The sequence below is a fragment of the Rhinopithecus roxellana genome, chromosome 5 (genome assembly GCF_007565055.1).
Source record: "Rhinopithecus roxellana isolate Shanxi Qingling chromosome 5, ASM756505v1, whole genome shotgun sequence".
NCBI lineage: Eukaryota > Metazoa > Chordata > Mammalia > Primates > Cercopithecidae > Rhinopithecus > Rhinopithecus roxellana.
This window is the reverse complement of record NC_044553.1, coordinates 14,710,639-14,727,997: the sequence shown is the minus strand read 5'-3', so window position 1 is coordinate 14,727,997 and position 17,359 is coordinate 14,710,639. Positions and strand designations below refer to the sequence as shown.

Genomic DNA, 17,359 nt, shown 5'->3' with positions numbered 1-17,359 from the left:
TTCTGAACAATATCTAAGTGGCAGCAGGGGAGATGTAAGAAGTCCCATATCGTGGAAGGGAGAATAAAGAGGTGTAAGTGGAACAAAATACAAACAAGGAGCACTGAAAGTCAAGAACTTTTACTACAAGTGACAGAAAACTATCCCAAGATGACTTAAGCAAAAAATAATTTATTTTATAAACTCACAAAATTATGCAAGAAATTGAGATTGCCTACAGAGTACACAGCCTGAGAAAACAGACACTATAAAGGGAAGTTAGATATCTTATCCCTTAGTTCCCCTGGCCAAGGTGAACTTTCTAGAACCTTATAACAAATTTCCCACCACCTTGTTTCAAAGAGTAATTTGCTACAACAATGACATAACCCATATTCATTCATTTAATGAAGGTTTAATATCAGCTAAGCAAGCTCTGTGTTGATAGCTGTTAGCTACATATACTGGTAGGAAAAGGAAAAAACAAAAACCCTGAAATCCCCTGCTTTCACAGATCTTACAATCTAGAGGAGGAGAGAACATTTTCTTAAAAGCCTGTAAAAAACTCTGAAACCTCTCTAAACCTCGGTTTTCTTAATTTTATATATATATATATACACACACACACAAAGATATATATATATATACACACACAAAGATATATATATATAAAAAGAGAAGGTTCTAGGAGATTTATTGTAAGGTTCTAGAAAGTTCACTTTGGGGCTGGGCACAGTGGCTCACGCCTATAATCCCAGCACTTTGGGAGGCCAAGGTGGGCGGATCGCTTGAGGCCAGGAGTTCGAGACCAGCCTGGCCAACATGGTGAAACCTTGTCCCTACTAAAAGTACAAAAATTAGCTGGGCATGGTGGCGCATGCCTGTAATTCCAGCTACTGGGAAGGCTGAGGCATGAAAACCATCTGAACTTGGGAGGCGGAGATTGCAGTGAGTGGAAATCGTACTCCAGTCTGAGTGACGGAGTGAAACTGTCTCAAAAAAAAAAAGAAAAAAGAAAAAAAGAAAAAGGAAGTCCACTTTGGGAGGAACTATGGGATAAGGTATCTAACTCCCCTTCATAATCTCTCTTTTCTCAGGCAATGCACTCTGAGGCAATTCCATGTGTATATATTTATTTATATATATATTTACATAAACTGTTGCAAGGACTAAACAGTCTTACTTTAAAAACCACCAAGTCTCCATGAATAAACTGAGAACATTATTTAGCGTGGTCATCTTTACTTGTTTGTATCTCCTACAAAAGGTAAACATTTTAATAGTGGTATTATGAAAGGTACATCTTGATGTATGTTCCGGTACAACAGATATATTTTGTTGTCACAACACCTTAGTGAAACAGCAAATAAAGACGAATTTAAAAAGAAAGCTTAAAATTTTAAACTTTCAGTTAAACTTCAAGTTTAACTTTAGGTTTAACTTAAAGTGAAAAGCAAACAAAACAAATAGTAAGTCTGGTAACTCAGGTGAGCCATAGGTCAAAATGACTACGTAGGTTATCAATAAGACTCACCCCAAGTGGAATTCTGAAGAACTGTCCAGAAAGTTATCATATGTAAAAACTAACAATTGACAATATATAGATTAGAAGAAAGAAAACTGGGAAAAAATTCACAATCTTTACAGACTTATGTCACTTAGTGTAAGGGCTAAGAGCCAAGACAATATGTGATTTACAAGAATGCAATAATTAAATCTTGAGTAAATATTACATTAAATAATGTACATCATACTGCTTTTAGAAAAAGGTGGTATTATGCAATATGCTTTAGAAACATTTTAATCCAAAAGAATAAAAACCACAACCTCTTTTGCTCCCTAAAATTATTTTATTCCTAAAAGAATCACATATATATATATTTCAGTTAGAAAAAAAAAAAAAAAAAACAGAAAGAACAATTAAGTTGTTATTGTTATTGCATCAGACTAGGTAAAAGAGAACAGTAGCTTGGAGTAAGACTGGCAGAAAGAAGAAAAGAAACCAAAGGAAGTGGACAAATTTGAGAGCTATTCGAGTGGGTAGAAGAGAATGGACTGGGTATCTGATTGGACAGGGGGTTAAGAATAATCAAGGTGATTTCTGTGTATCTGGCTTGGACAGCTGAGGAGATGTTGCTTCTATTAAAATGAATTAAGGACAGCCAGGGAAAGGACAGGTTTAGGGGAAAAAGAAGATGAATGCAGTCTTGCACATACTGAGTCTGAATATGTACAAGTTAAGATGAAATCCTCAGCCGGGCGCAGTGGCTCATGCCTGTAATCCCACCACTTTGGGAGGCCGAGATGGGTGGATCACCTGAGGTCGGGATTTCAAGACCAGCCTGACCAACATGGAGAAACCCCATCTCTACTAACAATAGAAAATTAGCCGGGCATGGAGGTGCATGCCATAATCTCAGCTATCAGGAGGCTGAGGCAGGAGAATTGCTTGAACCCAGGAGGTGGAAATTGCAGTGAGCTGAGATCATGCCATTGCGCTCCAGCCTAGCTAACAAGAGCAAAACTCTGTCTCCAAAAAAAAAAACAAGATGAAATCTTCATTGGCAGTTTGTTATAAATGTCTTGAGCTAAGAAGAGACGTCTTTGATGTACATATAGATATCGAGTCATTATATCATTTTAGATAGGAAGTAGGCCAAAAAACTGTGATGTCATGGATACCAAGCATTCTAAGAAGTTAGGTATGTCAGAGGTACTGACTACTATTCAGTAGTCAAGTAAGATCAAGACAAGAATGTGTTTGGTTTAGTACAAAAGTTTGTTGGAGTCACTGGTAACCTTAGTAAAATTGTTTTAGTTGTGGGAAAGCAAGACACACTATAGTGAATTAAGAGTAAAGGGGAGGTTACGAACAGTGTATGTAACTCAAAGCCATCTGGCCATGAGCGGATGAAGAAGAAATGTAGTTACCTGGAGAGGAAAGCACAGAGGTTGTCCGAAGACTCGTCGAGAAAATATGGAGGGGTTGTCAGAAGGCTGGGAGAGATGTAAGCATGTTTTAAAAAGCTGATGAGAAGGATACAACTGAAAGGAGTAAGTTAAAGATGCAAGAAAGAAGAGAGAGAGTCGATAGTCTCTCTTTTCCTGAAAGGAGGAAGGGAATGAGATCCAGAGCATAACCTGAGAGACTCATCTTATAGAGGAAGACAAAACACTATCAATTGTGCCTCAAGTGAAAGAGAGCAGGCAAACAGGTTTACAGCATGCTCGCATCTGAAGCTCCCAATTTCTTTATAAAGTTGTGTGGAGTGGATATAGGATTATCAGTTTAATGGAGGAAATAATGATTTGCTTACAGAAATTGGGAATTGACCAATAGTGCTGAAGGCCCAGTGAAATTTGGTAATCATAAAATTTAGAATGGTACTATTCTTCCCTATTGTACACCTACAGAAAATTTCAGGGCTCACATAAGAGATGATATATTCATAGTAACGCACTTATAATTTCAGAGAACAGTTTTAACAACAGCCTGCCTAAAATAAATGATTACATGATTCTTGTATTTTATCAGTTAACTGAGCCTAGTAATTTTTCCCCATTTGAAAAGGTACACATTTTAATCATCAAGATGTCATTTAAATGCTATCAAATCCAAGATTTTTAGTACAAGTCAACTATCTCATATGACCACAACTAAAAAATGAATTGATATAAAAGTTTTTTAAATACATAAAAACATAGCTGTATGTAGCTATATTTGTGTGTACAAATGTGGAATCCTTATTAATCTGATTAGATGATCCTAATTGGGCTAGACTCTTACACTATCACCATGAAGCAAGACTCTGCTAAATACATAGGGGCATTTTTGTTTGTTTAATGGGCTAAACTTTAAGATTTTAGCAAGTCAGTTGTTATATCATTGCAAGCTAAAGTCTCAATTATTCCTGGAAGGTTGCCTTTTACGATCTGCTTAGAAATACAAAATGTTAACACTACATTTAAAATATTCTTTAAATTCTACCAATTTAGCATGGTTTTCCTAAGTTATCAAGGATTTACTGTAAGTTTATACCTAAAGTAATCTTGAATGACCACCAACAAATGCCTTTACCGTCTACAAAAAGGCATAAATATGCACAAATAACACGATTTAAACATCAAAAATAATATTTGTGTTTCCATGAATAAACAAACTCACGTACTTATGATTTTTTACAACAGTGGAATATAATCTTAGGCATTAGTATGTCAGTGGTCCCTAAACAATTCCCAATATCAGAGAAACGGCAGTAGTTATTTACAAATTCACTGAATTCAAATTTTCATTACTAAATAGGAAATTTTTAAAAGGGCCCAACCTATAAGCCTACTTATTATAAGCCAAAATGATTTAAAAAGCTAAGACTGGTCACATTCCCCTTAATGCTCAGTTTTCTAAACAACAGTCCATTTTTTTTACCCTTAGAAAACTCTCCTATATTTATCCAAAGTAAATATAAATCAGGAAAAAATGAATAATTGAGACGATTACTTAATGTTTACATGAACTTTTTGATCAATTTTAAAGGTGAAAAATCCAGTAATATCTTTTCTAATACAAAACTTTCTTAACAAAAACATTTAAGTAATACCCATAAAAATATCCCCCAGGGATTTTTTCAATATAATTATTGAGTTCAAGTTTAAAGTAATCAATATACATAAAACCTACTTTCTGTCAGATCCTCAATCTTTTCCCACATAGTAACAGCATGAGATCTATATCTTGTACTCAAATCCTGAACTACCAATACTTAGGAATTCAAACTAATATTAAGGGGAAAAGGTGCTCTTTCTGTAAAGTCATAGAATCTCAAATCTCATTAAGGCTACTTAGGATACCCAAAGCATCAAATATAAAAACAATGTTCACTGCCTATTAACACTGCAGAAGTATCTAACACTTGTATGATTCTACTGCATAAAATTTGCTTGCTATACTAAAAACACCAAATGACAGACTAGAGTATTGTTACACTGGTTTAGAGAATCTTAAAAAGATCTTTTTGATTATTGTAATGCAACATTGAATCTTCATGAAAAGCATAGCATCATTACATTTTGGGAAGACTCTGATCTGTAATGTAATACAACAGCGTGGCCTCACCTACATGGTAAAGGCCCATAATGACTAAGCCAGGTAGGCCATGGCTTATCAGATTTTTATTCATTTTATACCATAGTCATTCTCCTCCTCTTTATTGTATACAGTGCTTTTCAGTTTATCAGTATATTACACTTTTAAAAAATAACTGTTCAAGACAAGCTACAATGATTCAGCAACTAAATCTTAAACCTAAGAGCAAGAAATGCAGCTGATATTTTTCTAAAGCAACAAAATTTCACTCAAGAAAATCTTCCTGTATAGCCAGAGAAAAAGAATTACTTCAATAATTCAATAAAACATATGCTATGAAATTGACCATATGAAAAATAAATAATCATATGAATCAGTGCCTAAATTCTGTAATTTTGCTGTTATTTTTCAGTAGATGAAAAGCATCCTGATTCACTTAATTTTAACAGGCTCATAATTTACGTGACACATTTTAAGAAGATACTATCCTTATAAGCTTTCTTACCTTTAAAAATGTATTTACTATTACCTGCAAACAATAGGTAACAGAGCTTTGCCTCTGCTCTTCATTCTTTTATACTAATGTATACTCACAGCTTGAATAAAACATTACAATATTTATGAATCATTGTAATAAGACCACTACTTACAATTTACTATTTTATAGTCTCCCTCTGCAACTTTCTACAAAGCTCTTTTTACCCTCTTTGTTTAAAATTTCAGCGTTTTTTTTTGGGGGGGGGGGGTAGGGAAAATGCATTCTGGAAGGGACAGCAATTAAAAGTATTAGCAAAAATAAAGAGGCTAATCTTTCTTCAATATTGGACAATATAAGATCCTAACAAATGTTAATTTAAAAAACAAAAGCTACATCACAGATTTGCAACAGTTCACACCCTGAAAATGTGGCCTAATTACCCTGAAAATATATAATCTATAAATAAATACAGATAAAATACAAAATTCACATTTAATATTCTGACTTTAAATCCTGAATTTTGCCAAACTATCTCAGTATCATTTTCATTTCAAAATCTATCTTGTTTCAGAAAAATAGCCTTCATCCATTGATATTCTAAAAATAGACTCCTACTGTCTTTTTTACAAGAAAGAATATTTCTTGGTTCTGAGTCCTTCCATATCAGCTACATCATCAATACCTAAAATTCTTATTTAATCCCGTCTTTGGCAATCAAAATGGTAACTAAACATACAAAAAAAAATCTTACCTATATGCTGCATTTTCTTTCAAATGCAAAGTGGTTAGATTCCCCCTCTACTTAATCAGTACAGGGTCTGGACATTTTTCAGTCTGACTTGCAAATATTTGCTTTCCCTCTTAGGGCATAGCATCCGCAGGGTTATACAGCACTACTTACATTCTCTTCCACATAAAAATCAGACATTACATGAAAGGAAAAGAAAGACAGCCCATTTCAAAGCATCTGGCAAACCTCCATTGGCAACCTGCCAAGCCTCTGCTAAACCTTCCTGTCTTTCCGAGCATGCTCACTTAAAACCAACAGCATGTTACTATGGCAACTCTGTAGGCAGCCTGTAAGTATGAACCGCCATTCTGATTTCAGAGTGTAAAAAAACCAAATACTGCAGGGGAAGTAAAAGGAAAGAAATAGCGTATGCCCTTCCTCACATTCGAGTATACTCATTTCATTTCATAAATCCGTATTTGTGTATTTAAAACAGAAGCATCCCACATTTTTACAAATATAAATATTTTTCATGCTCAAATAGGTCCCCCTTTTCAGTAAATTCATTGTCTTTGTCTTGCCCCTAAGCTCTTTTACCCCATAACAACCAAAAATATACTAGACAGTTTACCCCATTTGACACAACATTGCAGAACAGACAACAGTATTCATATAAGCAATCATGCAGTATTCCATGGATGATTTCCTACAATTATATGCACATTATAAATGACATGGCAATATTACTAAGAAAACCATTAGCACTTAGAACATACAATCTAAATCTTTTCTATGATTTATCAAATTGCCAAATGAAATTGTCTTTGGGGTTTGGATAGGATTTTTTTTTTTCCCTAATTATCCTTGAAATATTGTGAAATGTCTGAAAGGGGTTTTAAACTTGAGACAGGCCAGACCTGGATGCAAATCCCTATCCTTCCCATTTTAGTTGTGCCACCTTGGGAAAGTTACTTAACTTTTCTGAACCTCCCTTTCCTTACCTTTAAAGTAGGATAACAACAGTTACTTTATACGGTAGCAGTTTAAATGAGTTAACACATATAAAATACCTAAAACTTTCTTTTTTTTTTTCCTCCTGGGTTGTTTTGGAAAAGACCCCGAAAAAACCAGTGTGCACTTGTTGATTAACTAAACTGAAAAGTATTTTCTTGCAACCTCTTACTAAAAATTAGTTCTGATTTACACACTATGCTATGAGCCAAAAACCTTCCTCAACATCCAAATCAAGCAATGCTAGAAATGGAAACAAATAATAGAGAATCTAAACAGAGGGAAAAATATATGAAGGTATTATTTTCACTAGAGAATATTAAGATATTTTTATTTGTTACAAACATGAAATTATACCTACCACCTCTTCTTCTGTCTTTTTGACCTCCTTTTCCTTTTCTTCATCATTTTCTTCAGCTGGGCCATCTTCATCATCACTACTGGATGACTCAAGGATTTCATTTATATCCATTTTCCAATTATCAGGAACAACTCTAGTTTTTAAGAAGATGCTTGCTTTCTGAAGCCCTAAGAGTGAAAATGTACTTCAGCAGTTGCTTGGAATTAGCAGCACAGAACAATAGAAAAGGCATGGCATTCAGAATCAGAAGATCTGAATTCAAATTCAGCTGTCATTTATAAAATGATACAGTAAGCTTGAACATATTTCATAAGTTATAATGTTATATAAAATTTGTTATTACTTTACAGAATACTGTGAGACATCTTAATAGTAAAATATGAAAAATTAAACCTGTCTAATAATCACACATCAAATATATCTAGACATTAAAAAAAAAATCAAGTAAGAGTGGTTATCAACTCTAAACACTTAAAATGGTGACACCAGAGAGTATCAGTCTTGCTTTATTTGCTATTTTCCATATAGAGCCACAACATAAAATAATAGGTTAATTCATCCTTATTTTACCTGGTTTACTGGAGAGCTCAGATTCTGGTAGATTGAGAATGTCTACTTCCTTAATGTCCTTTCTTGCTATAGAGTAACTAATTATCAAGAAGAAGGGGAGGAAAATAACTTATTCAATACAAATTATTACTTAAATAGTACATGTTGACATATAGGAAAACAAAAACCTCAAAATCAAAATATTGCCTATAAAATGTTTTTAACTTACTCCTTAATAAAAGGTAAGAAGAGGTAATACAGGCAAAGCTAGTTATCTTAATTCTGAAGTTTTATATACTCAAAGTACATCGAGGGCCTCACATTCACAATATTTCAATCTATACAGTCCTGCTACAGATAGTACGGGGTAATTTATATCAGCATGATGTTTTCAACACTTGTAGATAACAATGTCTACTTTAATATTTGTGAAATTTATTTTTCATTTTAGTAAAAAAGCACATTTACTAGATAGTAATATTGAAATATTTTTACCACCGTAAGATATAGTATAGTATTAAATTTTTCACAGAGAACTGTAACTCAAAAAAACTTTTTAAATTTCACTTTTTTGATCACAAAGCAGAGATGAGGTTAGGAAAAAGTTTTTGTTAAGTCTGGATTTTATTTTTTTTGAGACAGAGTCTTGCTCTGTCGCCAGGCTGGAGTGCAGTGGTGCGATCTCGGCTCACTGCAACCTCTGCCTCCCAGGTTCAAGCGATTCCCTTGCTTCAGCCTCCCAAGTAGCTAGGACTACAGGCATGTACCACCATACCTGGCTAATTTTTTATATTTTAGTAGAGACAGGGTTTCACCATGTTGGCCAGGAAGGTCTCGATCTCCTGAGCTCATGATCTGCCCGCCTCGGCTGGGCGTCAGCAACTGCGCTCGGCCCAAAAGTCTGGATTTTAATCATGAAAAAAGTCAAAATAATTGCCCTTGTAATATAGATTAAAAAATAAGCTTCGGGCCGGGCAAAGTGGCTCATGCTTGTAATCCCAGCACTTTGGGAGGCCGAGACGGGCAGATCACAAGGTCAGGAGATGGAGACCATCCTGGTTAACACGGAGAAACGCTGTCTCTACTGAAAATACAGAAAATTAGCCAGGCGTGGTGGCGGGCGCCTGTAGTCCCAGCAACTCCGGAGACAGAGGCATGAGAATGGCGTGAAAACCAGGAGGCGGAGCTTGCAGTGAGCCGAGATCCTGCCACTGCACTCCAGCCTGGGCTACAGAGCAAGACTCTGTCTCAAAAAAAAAAATAAAATTAAAAAATAAAAATAAGCTTCGGAGTTAATAATGTCACATACTACACATGATAAAAATATAGAATTTTACAATTAAGAAAAAAATCAATACCATGCTTCGCTAAAAAAAAAAACTTAATACTGTTCTCACATAATGTTGTTCACAGATTTTACACAAAATGTATTAGTGAAAAATACCCTACATTACAAAAAGTCAAAATGTATTAGGTAACAACTTCTCAGTTCATAAATGATTAGACTATAAAAATAAAGTTTTGGTGGGGGAGGGGTCTATCATTGTAATTCCTATTTTTTCCTCCCATGTAACATCATTAAAGAATTCATTACTCACAATTTAGAATCAATAAATGATCGAACTAAACACTGATCTTTTTTCACTGTGATGTCATCATTACAGCTGGGAGATACTACCTGAAATATAAAATAAGAACAGATTGATTCCTATTTCCTGTGCTCAGAAAAAGAGTATTTTTCAAAAGAACAATTCTGGATCCCCTAACTTCTCAGATCATCTTTTACAAAAAACAGCTTCATTATAAATAGCCCCTATTATTAAGGAATTACATACAAAAAAAGATACCCTTATATATTTTGTTTAGCACATTGGTTGTCTAGAAATTTATTTTATCCATAGTCATTAATTATAAAATGAATAATTAACGAAATACAGGGCCAGGTCTAGTGACTCATGCATATAATCCCAGGACTTTGGGAGGTCAAGGTGGACAGACAGCTTGAGCTCAGGAGTTCAAGACCAGCCTGGGTGGCATAGTGAGACACTGTCTCTACCAAAAATACCAAAAATTAGCCTGGTGTGGTGGTGTGTGCCTATAGTCCCAGCTACTCAAAAAGTTGGGATGGCAGCATCAGCTGATCCCAGGAGATGGAGGCTGCAGTAAGCCAAGATCACGACACTGCACTCCAGCCTGGGTGAGAGAGTGAGACCCCATTTCAAAAAGAAAAGAAATATAAATTAAAATGTGACCAGCACTTTAAAAATATCAGGATTTATTCTAAGCTAAATTATTGTCCAAAAAATAAATTGTATAATCTGTGATGAAAATTTGGCATATAATTTTTAAAAATATATTTGAATTAAGAATCTTTTTTGAAATCTGGTCATAAAAAAAAAAAAAAAACTAAGTTACCTTTTTTAACCAAAATATGTACAATCCTTAGTAATTAAAGCAAGTTAAAACATGAGCAAAGAACTTTTTAATTTCTTAACTTCTGAAAATAGTGTCTTAACAGTATCATTGGTAAATAATCTCTGTATCCTTTATAGAACTTCATATTTTTAAAAAATTGCTTAAATGTATCTGTTCATGCTCTCCCTAACGCTAGCCTCTCTCTGCTACATTCCAGCACCATTCACAGACCTTTGTGCACTGATGGAAATGTTCTATATCTGCACTGCCCTATACAGTAGCAGTGAGTCATATGGTGCTAAACACTTGAAATGTGGCTGGTGCAACTGGGAGACTGAGTTTTTAATTCTATTTTACTTTAATTAAGTTACATTTAAACTTAAATGGCCACACATGGTTCATGGTTATCATACTAAACAGTGTATATCCAGATAACTGAATATTCTTGGCAGTCACATCAGCTGTCCTAACACCAGATGGAAGTATTTTTTGTTTGTTTGCTAAGTGCTGGTAATTATTAGACTAATAATATAGCTGTGCCAACCCTCAAGGAGCTAACAGTGTACTGGAGGGGCAAACATAAAAAGATAGACAAAAAGAACACAATGGAGGATAAATACAGTGATACCACTAGCACATAATAATATGAAAACATTGAGGAGGGAGATTTTGCCTAACCTGGGCAAGGAAAAGGTGCGGCAGGAAAAGCTTAAAGTAAATTTTAAAGGATGAACAGACATAATCCAAGGTCTAATTACCTCACCTATCAACTATTTAACGGCCTTCAAATAGATTCCTGCCACCTCCAGTCTTTCTAGTAACATGCCATTCTTCATTCACATTCCTAAACATGTAGCTCAAATAACATCACTCTTCTGGAAAATTCTCTGCAGAATTATGCCCAAATTCTTTAGGTGAACTTTTAAAGACCCTTCCGCCCTAGATTCAAATTATGTTCACAGGTATATTTCCTATTATTGTCTGACTCACATCTAATATTTAGCCAAAATGGATTCCCAGAGCAAATAGTTCCGTGAACAAACCCATTCCTTTTTTTTTTTATTTTTTTTTTGAGACGGACTCTCACTCTGTTGCCCAGCCTGGAGTGCAGTGGCACGATCTCGGCTCACTGCAAGCTCCGTCTTTCGGGTTCACATCATTCTCCTGCCTTGGCCTCCTGAGTAGCTGGGACTACAGGCGCCTGCCACCATGCCCAGCTAATTTTTTGTGTTTTTAGTAGAGACAGGGTTTCACCGTGTTAGCCAGAACGGTCTCGATCTCCTGACCTCGTGATCCACCCGCCTCGGCCTCCCAAAGTGCTGGGATTACAGGCATGCTATTTTTTTTTAACCTATTTTTTTGTTTCCTCTAGTGAAGCTTTGCCTACTATCTTTAAATCCTTCAAAGCTCAGCTCAAAAGCACCTGCTTTGTGAAGGCTTTCTCTATTTTCCTCAAATAAATGTAATCTCTCAGGCCAGGGAGTCCTAATATTGAACATATACTATTTTATATTACTGTTACTTGGATTATTCTGCACATTATACATAAAATCACCAAATGTAAGAATAGTGTCTTACTCATTTTTTATTTTCAATATCCCCTGGTAAATGATAATCTGAATAAATAAAAGAATTTATTAAAAAAAAAAAACTCTTGGCAAACCTAAAATCTGAATATTCTGCATCCAAATTACTTATTTTTCTATACAACTGAAAGGTTCAAGGGACTTTCAGATTTTCCCCATATAAATTAAATCTATTCTCTATGAACTGAGTAATATATTTACATGCACACAGAAACCTAAAAATATACTTTCAGCTCTTTACAGGATTATAATCTAATTTGAGATACATTTTGTGCCACAATTATTATTAGAGATAAGTGATACCAAAATTCAAAGGGGCATACTTATGTTAAGAGTATTTAGGGCCAGGCGCAGTGGCTCACATTTGTTGATTCCAGCACCTCGGAAGGCCAAGGTCATCGTTTGAGCCCAGGAGTTCGAGACTAGCCTGGACAACATGGCGAAACCACGTCTCCACAAAAAAATACAAAAATTAGCCAGGTGTGCTGACGTACACCTGTGGTCCCAAGCTACTCAGCAGGCTGAGGTGGGAGGATCACCTGAGCCCAGGGAGATGAAGGCAGCAGTGAGCTGTGATCACACCACTGCACTCCAATCTGGGCGACAAAGACCCTCTCTCAAAAACAAAACAAAAGAAGAGTATTTAAGAGAGACCCTGCAAAGAAGGTAGGACTTGAGTTGAACTTTAAGAGATATTTAAGAGGGGATGAGTAAGTGGAGGAGGAAGTAAAGGAGTAGGAAGAGAAGAAAAAAGACATTAATTTCCAATTATTTTTTACTCCTCTCCGAAATAATTCTCTTGTGTATCTCTTCTTCTTACTCCTTCTCTGTGTAAGCAAAAATTAGGTTTCTCTACCAACCCACCTAAAAGTTGTCATTTCTAAAATCTTCCTTAAAATGTAGGTGAATCCCTCCTTTCCATACATCCTTTCTTACTCCATTCTGTACCAAATTTTTTTTTATTTACTATACAATCTTTAATAACTGTAATCTCTTACATGTCTACAGTAAGCTTCTTGAAGGCAATACATTTAAGCCTCTTCTAAAGAACTTTGAACAAAGCTGAACTCACTGCAGATCCTCAGTAAATGCTAATTAATTTAAGGCAGGGATAAAGACTTAGAGGAGTGATGTATCCTACATATGGGGCAGTTAAACAACTTTAGTATGGTTTACACTAAAAATAGGAAATAAACTGAGAGCCAGGGATGGCCTCAAACATCCATTTAAAAAATGCAAAACTGATCAACTAGGCAGACTCGTTGAAGGTTTTCTATTCCTGAGAATGGGACTATCATGACTAAATTTATATTTTAAAAAGATTTCTCAGCCAGGCATACTGGCTCATACCTGTAATCCCAGCCCCTTGGGAAGCCAAAGTGAGAAGATTGCTTGAGCCCAGGAGTTTGAGACTGGCCTGGGAAACATCGGGAGGCTACATCTCTACAAAAAATAAAAAATAAAAAATAGCCAGGTGTGGAGGTGCATGTCTGTAGTTGTAGCTGCTTGGGAGGCTGAAACAGGAGGAACGCCTGAGCCCAAGAGGCTGAAGCTGCAGTGAGCTGTGCTCACGTCACTGCACTCCAGCATTGGCAACAGAGTGAAACCCTGTCTCAACAGAAAGAAAAAAATATTTCTCTATAAAAGTTAGTGCTGGAAAATTAGTCTGAATTAATAGAAAAGAAAGAATTCAAGAATCAAGTTAAGGGAACCCATGGTAATGGGAATAGAGTAAAAAGGCATTGGACATATTATGAGGGAAGAAATACAAAAGAGCTCAATAAAAGGCTATATAGAATTTAAAAAAGAATAACCAAAGAAGACAGTGAAGTATTCTGGACCTGACTATGATTATTCAATTTAAAAAATCTCCAGTAAAGTCCAAATTTGTTTAATATTTTCAAAATATTTTAAATGCTTTTTAAAAATCCATTTTAAACAAATATTTAGATGGCTGATTAACTTTGCAAAGAAACTTTACCTACCAAAGCAGGGTACCATTCAGTCCTCTCAGTTGCAGACACCACACTTACAACTTTTCCTAGTAATTCATCATTGAGACGGCGCTTGTCTTCATCTTCCTCTTCACTACTTTCTTCTTCCTTTTCATCTTCGGTACTAAAAGTTAGAATAACTTGATCATTATCCTAACACAAATAATTATTTGATACAGAATATTGTGAATTTAATATAGTCAATTCAATTCCTAATGGATTACCCTGAAGTAGTAGCCTCTTCATTCTTATTATAATTGAAGACACGGGTCCTTCCTTAGCCTCACCGAAGTATGTAGTCCTGAGCTGTCTATGGTAACTCTGAGTCCACTTCACTAGATCAATGAGTGCTTAGATTTAGGCTCTCATGCCAACACCAGCTGGGACAGAAAAACCTAATTACAACACCATTAAATACTTATTATGCCAAATGCTTTTTTTTTTTTTTAAGATTGCCTTTCTATTTTTATGCCAGATAACATAACTTTAATTTTCTAACTGGCTACGAAAATATCTGGCTATGAAAAGACCCATAAGGGTTTACTTAAGGTAACTTATCTGGGTAACTAAAGTTTACCCTTAAGTGTCAACAAATTTTAAGCATACATATTTATATATATGTGTGTATATACATACACACATACATATATGTGTATATATATGTACATACGTGTGTGTGTGTGTGTGTGTATTTGGAAATGGAGTCTCGCTTTGTCACCCAGGCTGGAGTGCAGTGGTACTATCTCAGCTTACCGCAACCTCTGCCTCCCGGGGTTCAAAAGATTCTCCTGCCTCAGCCTCCTGAGTAGCTGGGATTATAGGCACGTGCCACCACACCTAGCTAATTTTTGTATTTTTAGAAGAGACAGGGTTTCACCATGTTGGCCAGGCTGGTCTTGAACTCCTGACCTCGTGATCCGCCCACCTCGGCCTCTCAAAGTGCTGGAACTACAGGTGTGAGGCACCGTGCGCAGCCAAGCCTACACTTTTAAAATAAAAATAACTATGTATTCCCCATTTGAGCTTCTAATGAATGTATATTGAATTTGACATCTTCTTGAAGACATCCTGCAATATATTGATAATGTTGGAGTTTACTAAAGTACACAGAGTTATTAACTCTTATTAATTCTTAAATGGCTCAAAACCACTTAGTTCATTATATTTTTATGGTTTTAGTCCTCCTTTTCTTCTCATAGACTTCTCAGCTGTAAGACTCCACAGTTTTCTTTATTGACTGCATCTGCTAATTTTTCCTATATTTCCTTTTGACACATCTTCCAATCGGCTGCACTCTGAGAAACCGGATAACTCAACTTGTTAAAATTATAAAATAAGTATAAGGGAGTTTTCAGTAGAAGTCTATGGAGGTAGCTTATAAAGAAAATACTGGGTATTGAATTATTAAATATATATCTTGTCCTGAGTACTTATTACACACTGATAAATTTATATACATTATCGGCTGGGCGCAGTGGTTCATGCCTGTAATCCCAGCACTTTGGGAGGCTGAAGCAGGTGGATCCCTTGAGGTCAGGAGTTGGAGACCAGCCTGGCGAATATGACAAAACCCCATCTCTACTAAAATACAAAAATTAGCCAGGTGTGGTATCACACACGTGTAGTCCTGGCTACTCGGGAGGCTGAGGCATGAGAATCACTTGAACCTGGGAGGCAGAGGTTGCAATGAGCTGAGATCACATCACTACGCTCCAGTCTGGGTGACAAAGTGAGACTCCGTCTCAAAAAAACAAGAAACAAAAACAACAACAACAAAAAAGAAAATTGTATACAGTATCTAATACAAAAACCAGCAAGCCATTACCATTCCCATTTTCCTCAGCTATAAATTGAGAATATCTTGCAGGTTTTGTGAAAATTTGAGTTAATATACATAAATGCAGTTAACTATAAGAGGTTAAGTAATTTTCCAGAAGTGATATATCTAGTATATGGCTGAGTTAGGATTTCCATTTAGGGTCCTCAGAGGTCTTTTATTACTTTCTGGTTTGCAGCTTAGGTGTTATTTGACTTTGCCTTTAAAAATACTCATTATATACTCCCCAGGAGCAGTGAGTACATATCTAATACCGGGATCTTGGTTTCTAAATCTTATTTCCCACTAAAATAAATGAGGGACCCTTGTAAAAATGGCCAATTCCAGGGTTGGCGCAGGAAAAAATTAACATGAGCCTAGGATACCTTGTCATGCCAGAAGGTGAATAAGTGCTCAAGAAATGGTGAGGACTTATCAAAAGAACACAGAAGCCATCCTGGAAAGGCTTCCTTGGCTAAATCTGGAACAACCTGAATTATAACCCATTAAGTAAAATTAGAATCCATAGCATTAGGAAAAGAATTTCATTATAGCTAAATGATAACTAAAAAATGCAGTAAGAATGAAAAATTAGAAAAATCAGCATTTTGCTATCATAATAGTACCAACTGATCCAGGCAAGAATTATTAGTAGATAAACCTTGTAAATGGAAGTTTGACAGAGAATAGAATATTTAAGTAGTCTCAAAGTATCTCCACGCAGATTTACAAATTACAAAGGGGAAAAATGGTAACTACAGTAATTCTGAAGTTGAGAAATTTGGCAGACACCACCTTAACCAGGTGATTAAAGTTAGTATCACCAGATATGGGACAAACTGATAATATTTCTTGCTGGGCTTTCCTTCAGGACACAACATCACTTATGGAGTATAATGTATAACCTGAATCTAACAACGAGAAAACAATCTGACAAACCTATATAAGGGAACAGATTACAAGACTATTGTCATGTATTCTTCAAAAATGTCAATGTCACGGGGGAAAAAAAGGCTGCATAATTTTTTCAGATTAAAGGAGACTCAAGAATCATATAAACTAAATGCAATGCATGATCTTGAATTGGATCCTGGAATCAGGGGAACTAGGGGATGCTATAAAGGCTATTATTGGAATAACTGGCAAAGTTTGAAATATTAACCACATGATAGTAGTCCGTCAATGTTAAATTTTCTAAATTTGGTATTCATACTTTGGTTATGTAAGAGCATCTCCTTGTTCTTAAATATTTAATGATAAAGGATCATGATGCTTGCCACTTCCTCTCAAATAGTTCAGCAAAATAAAATTATTATTAGAAAATATAAAAATAATTAGTATAGGCTGGGAGTGGCCC

General features: G+C 35.5%; 1 protein-coding gene across 2 annotated transcripts in view; it reads right to left on the bottom strand.

Annotated features, from left to right (window-relative positions):
* Positions 1 to 17,359, bottom strand: part of ARID4A (AT-rich interaction domain 4A) — a 74,121-nt gene that overhangs the window by 35,615 nt on the left and 21,147 nt on the right. For both annotated transcript variants that reach the window (XM_010357691.2, XM_010357692.2), the window contains exons 8-11: positions 14,178 to 14,310; positions 9,790 to 9,869; positions 8,213 to 8,289; positions 7,643 to 7,809 (exon numbers count right to left, since the gene is read on the bottom strand). In XM_010357691.2, the coding sequence (XP_010355993.1) occupies positions 7,643 to 7,809; positions 8,213 to 8,289; positions 9,790 to 9,869; positions 14,178 to 14,310 (457 nt within the window). The remainder of the gene's footprint in view (positions 1 to 7,642; positions 7,810 to 8,212; positions 8,290 to 9,789; positions 9,870 to 14,177; positions 14,311 to 17,359) is intronic.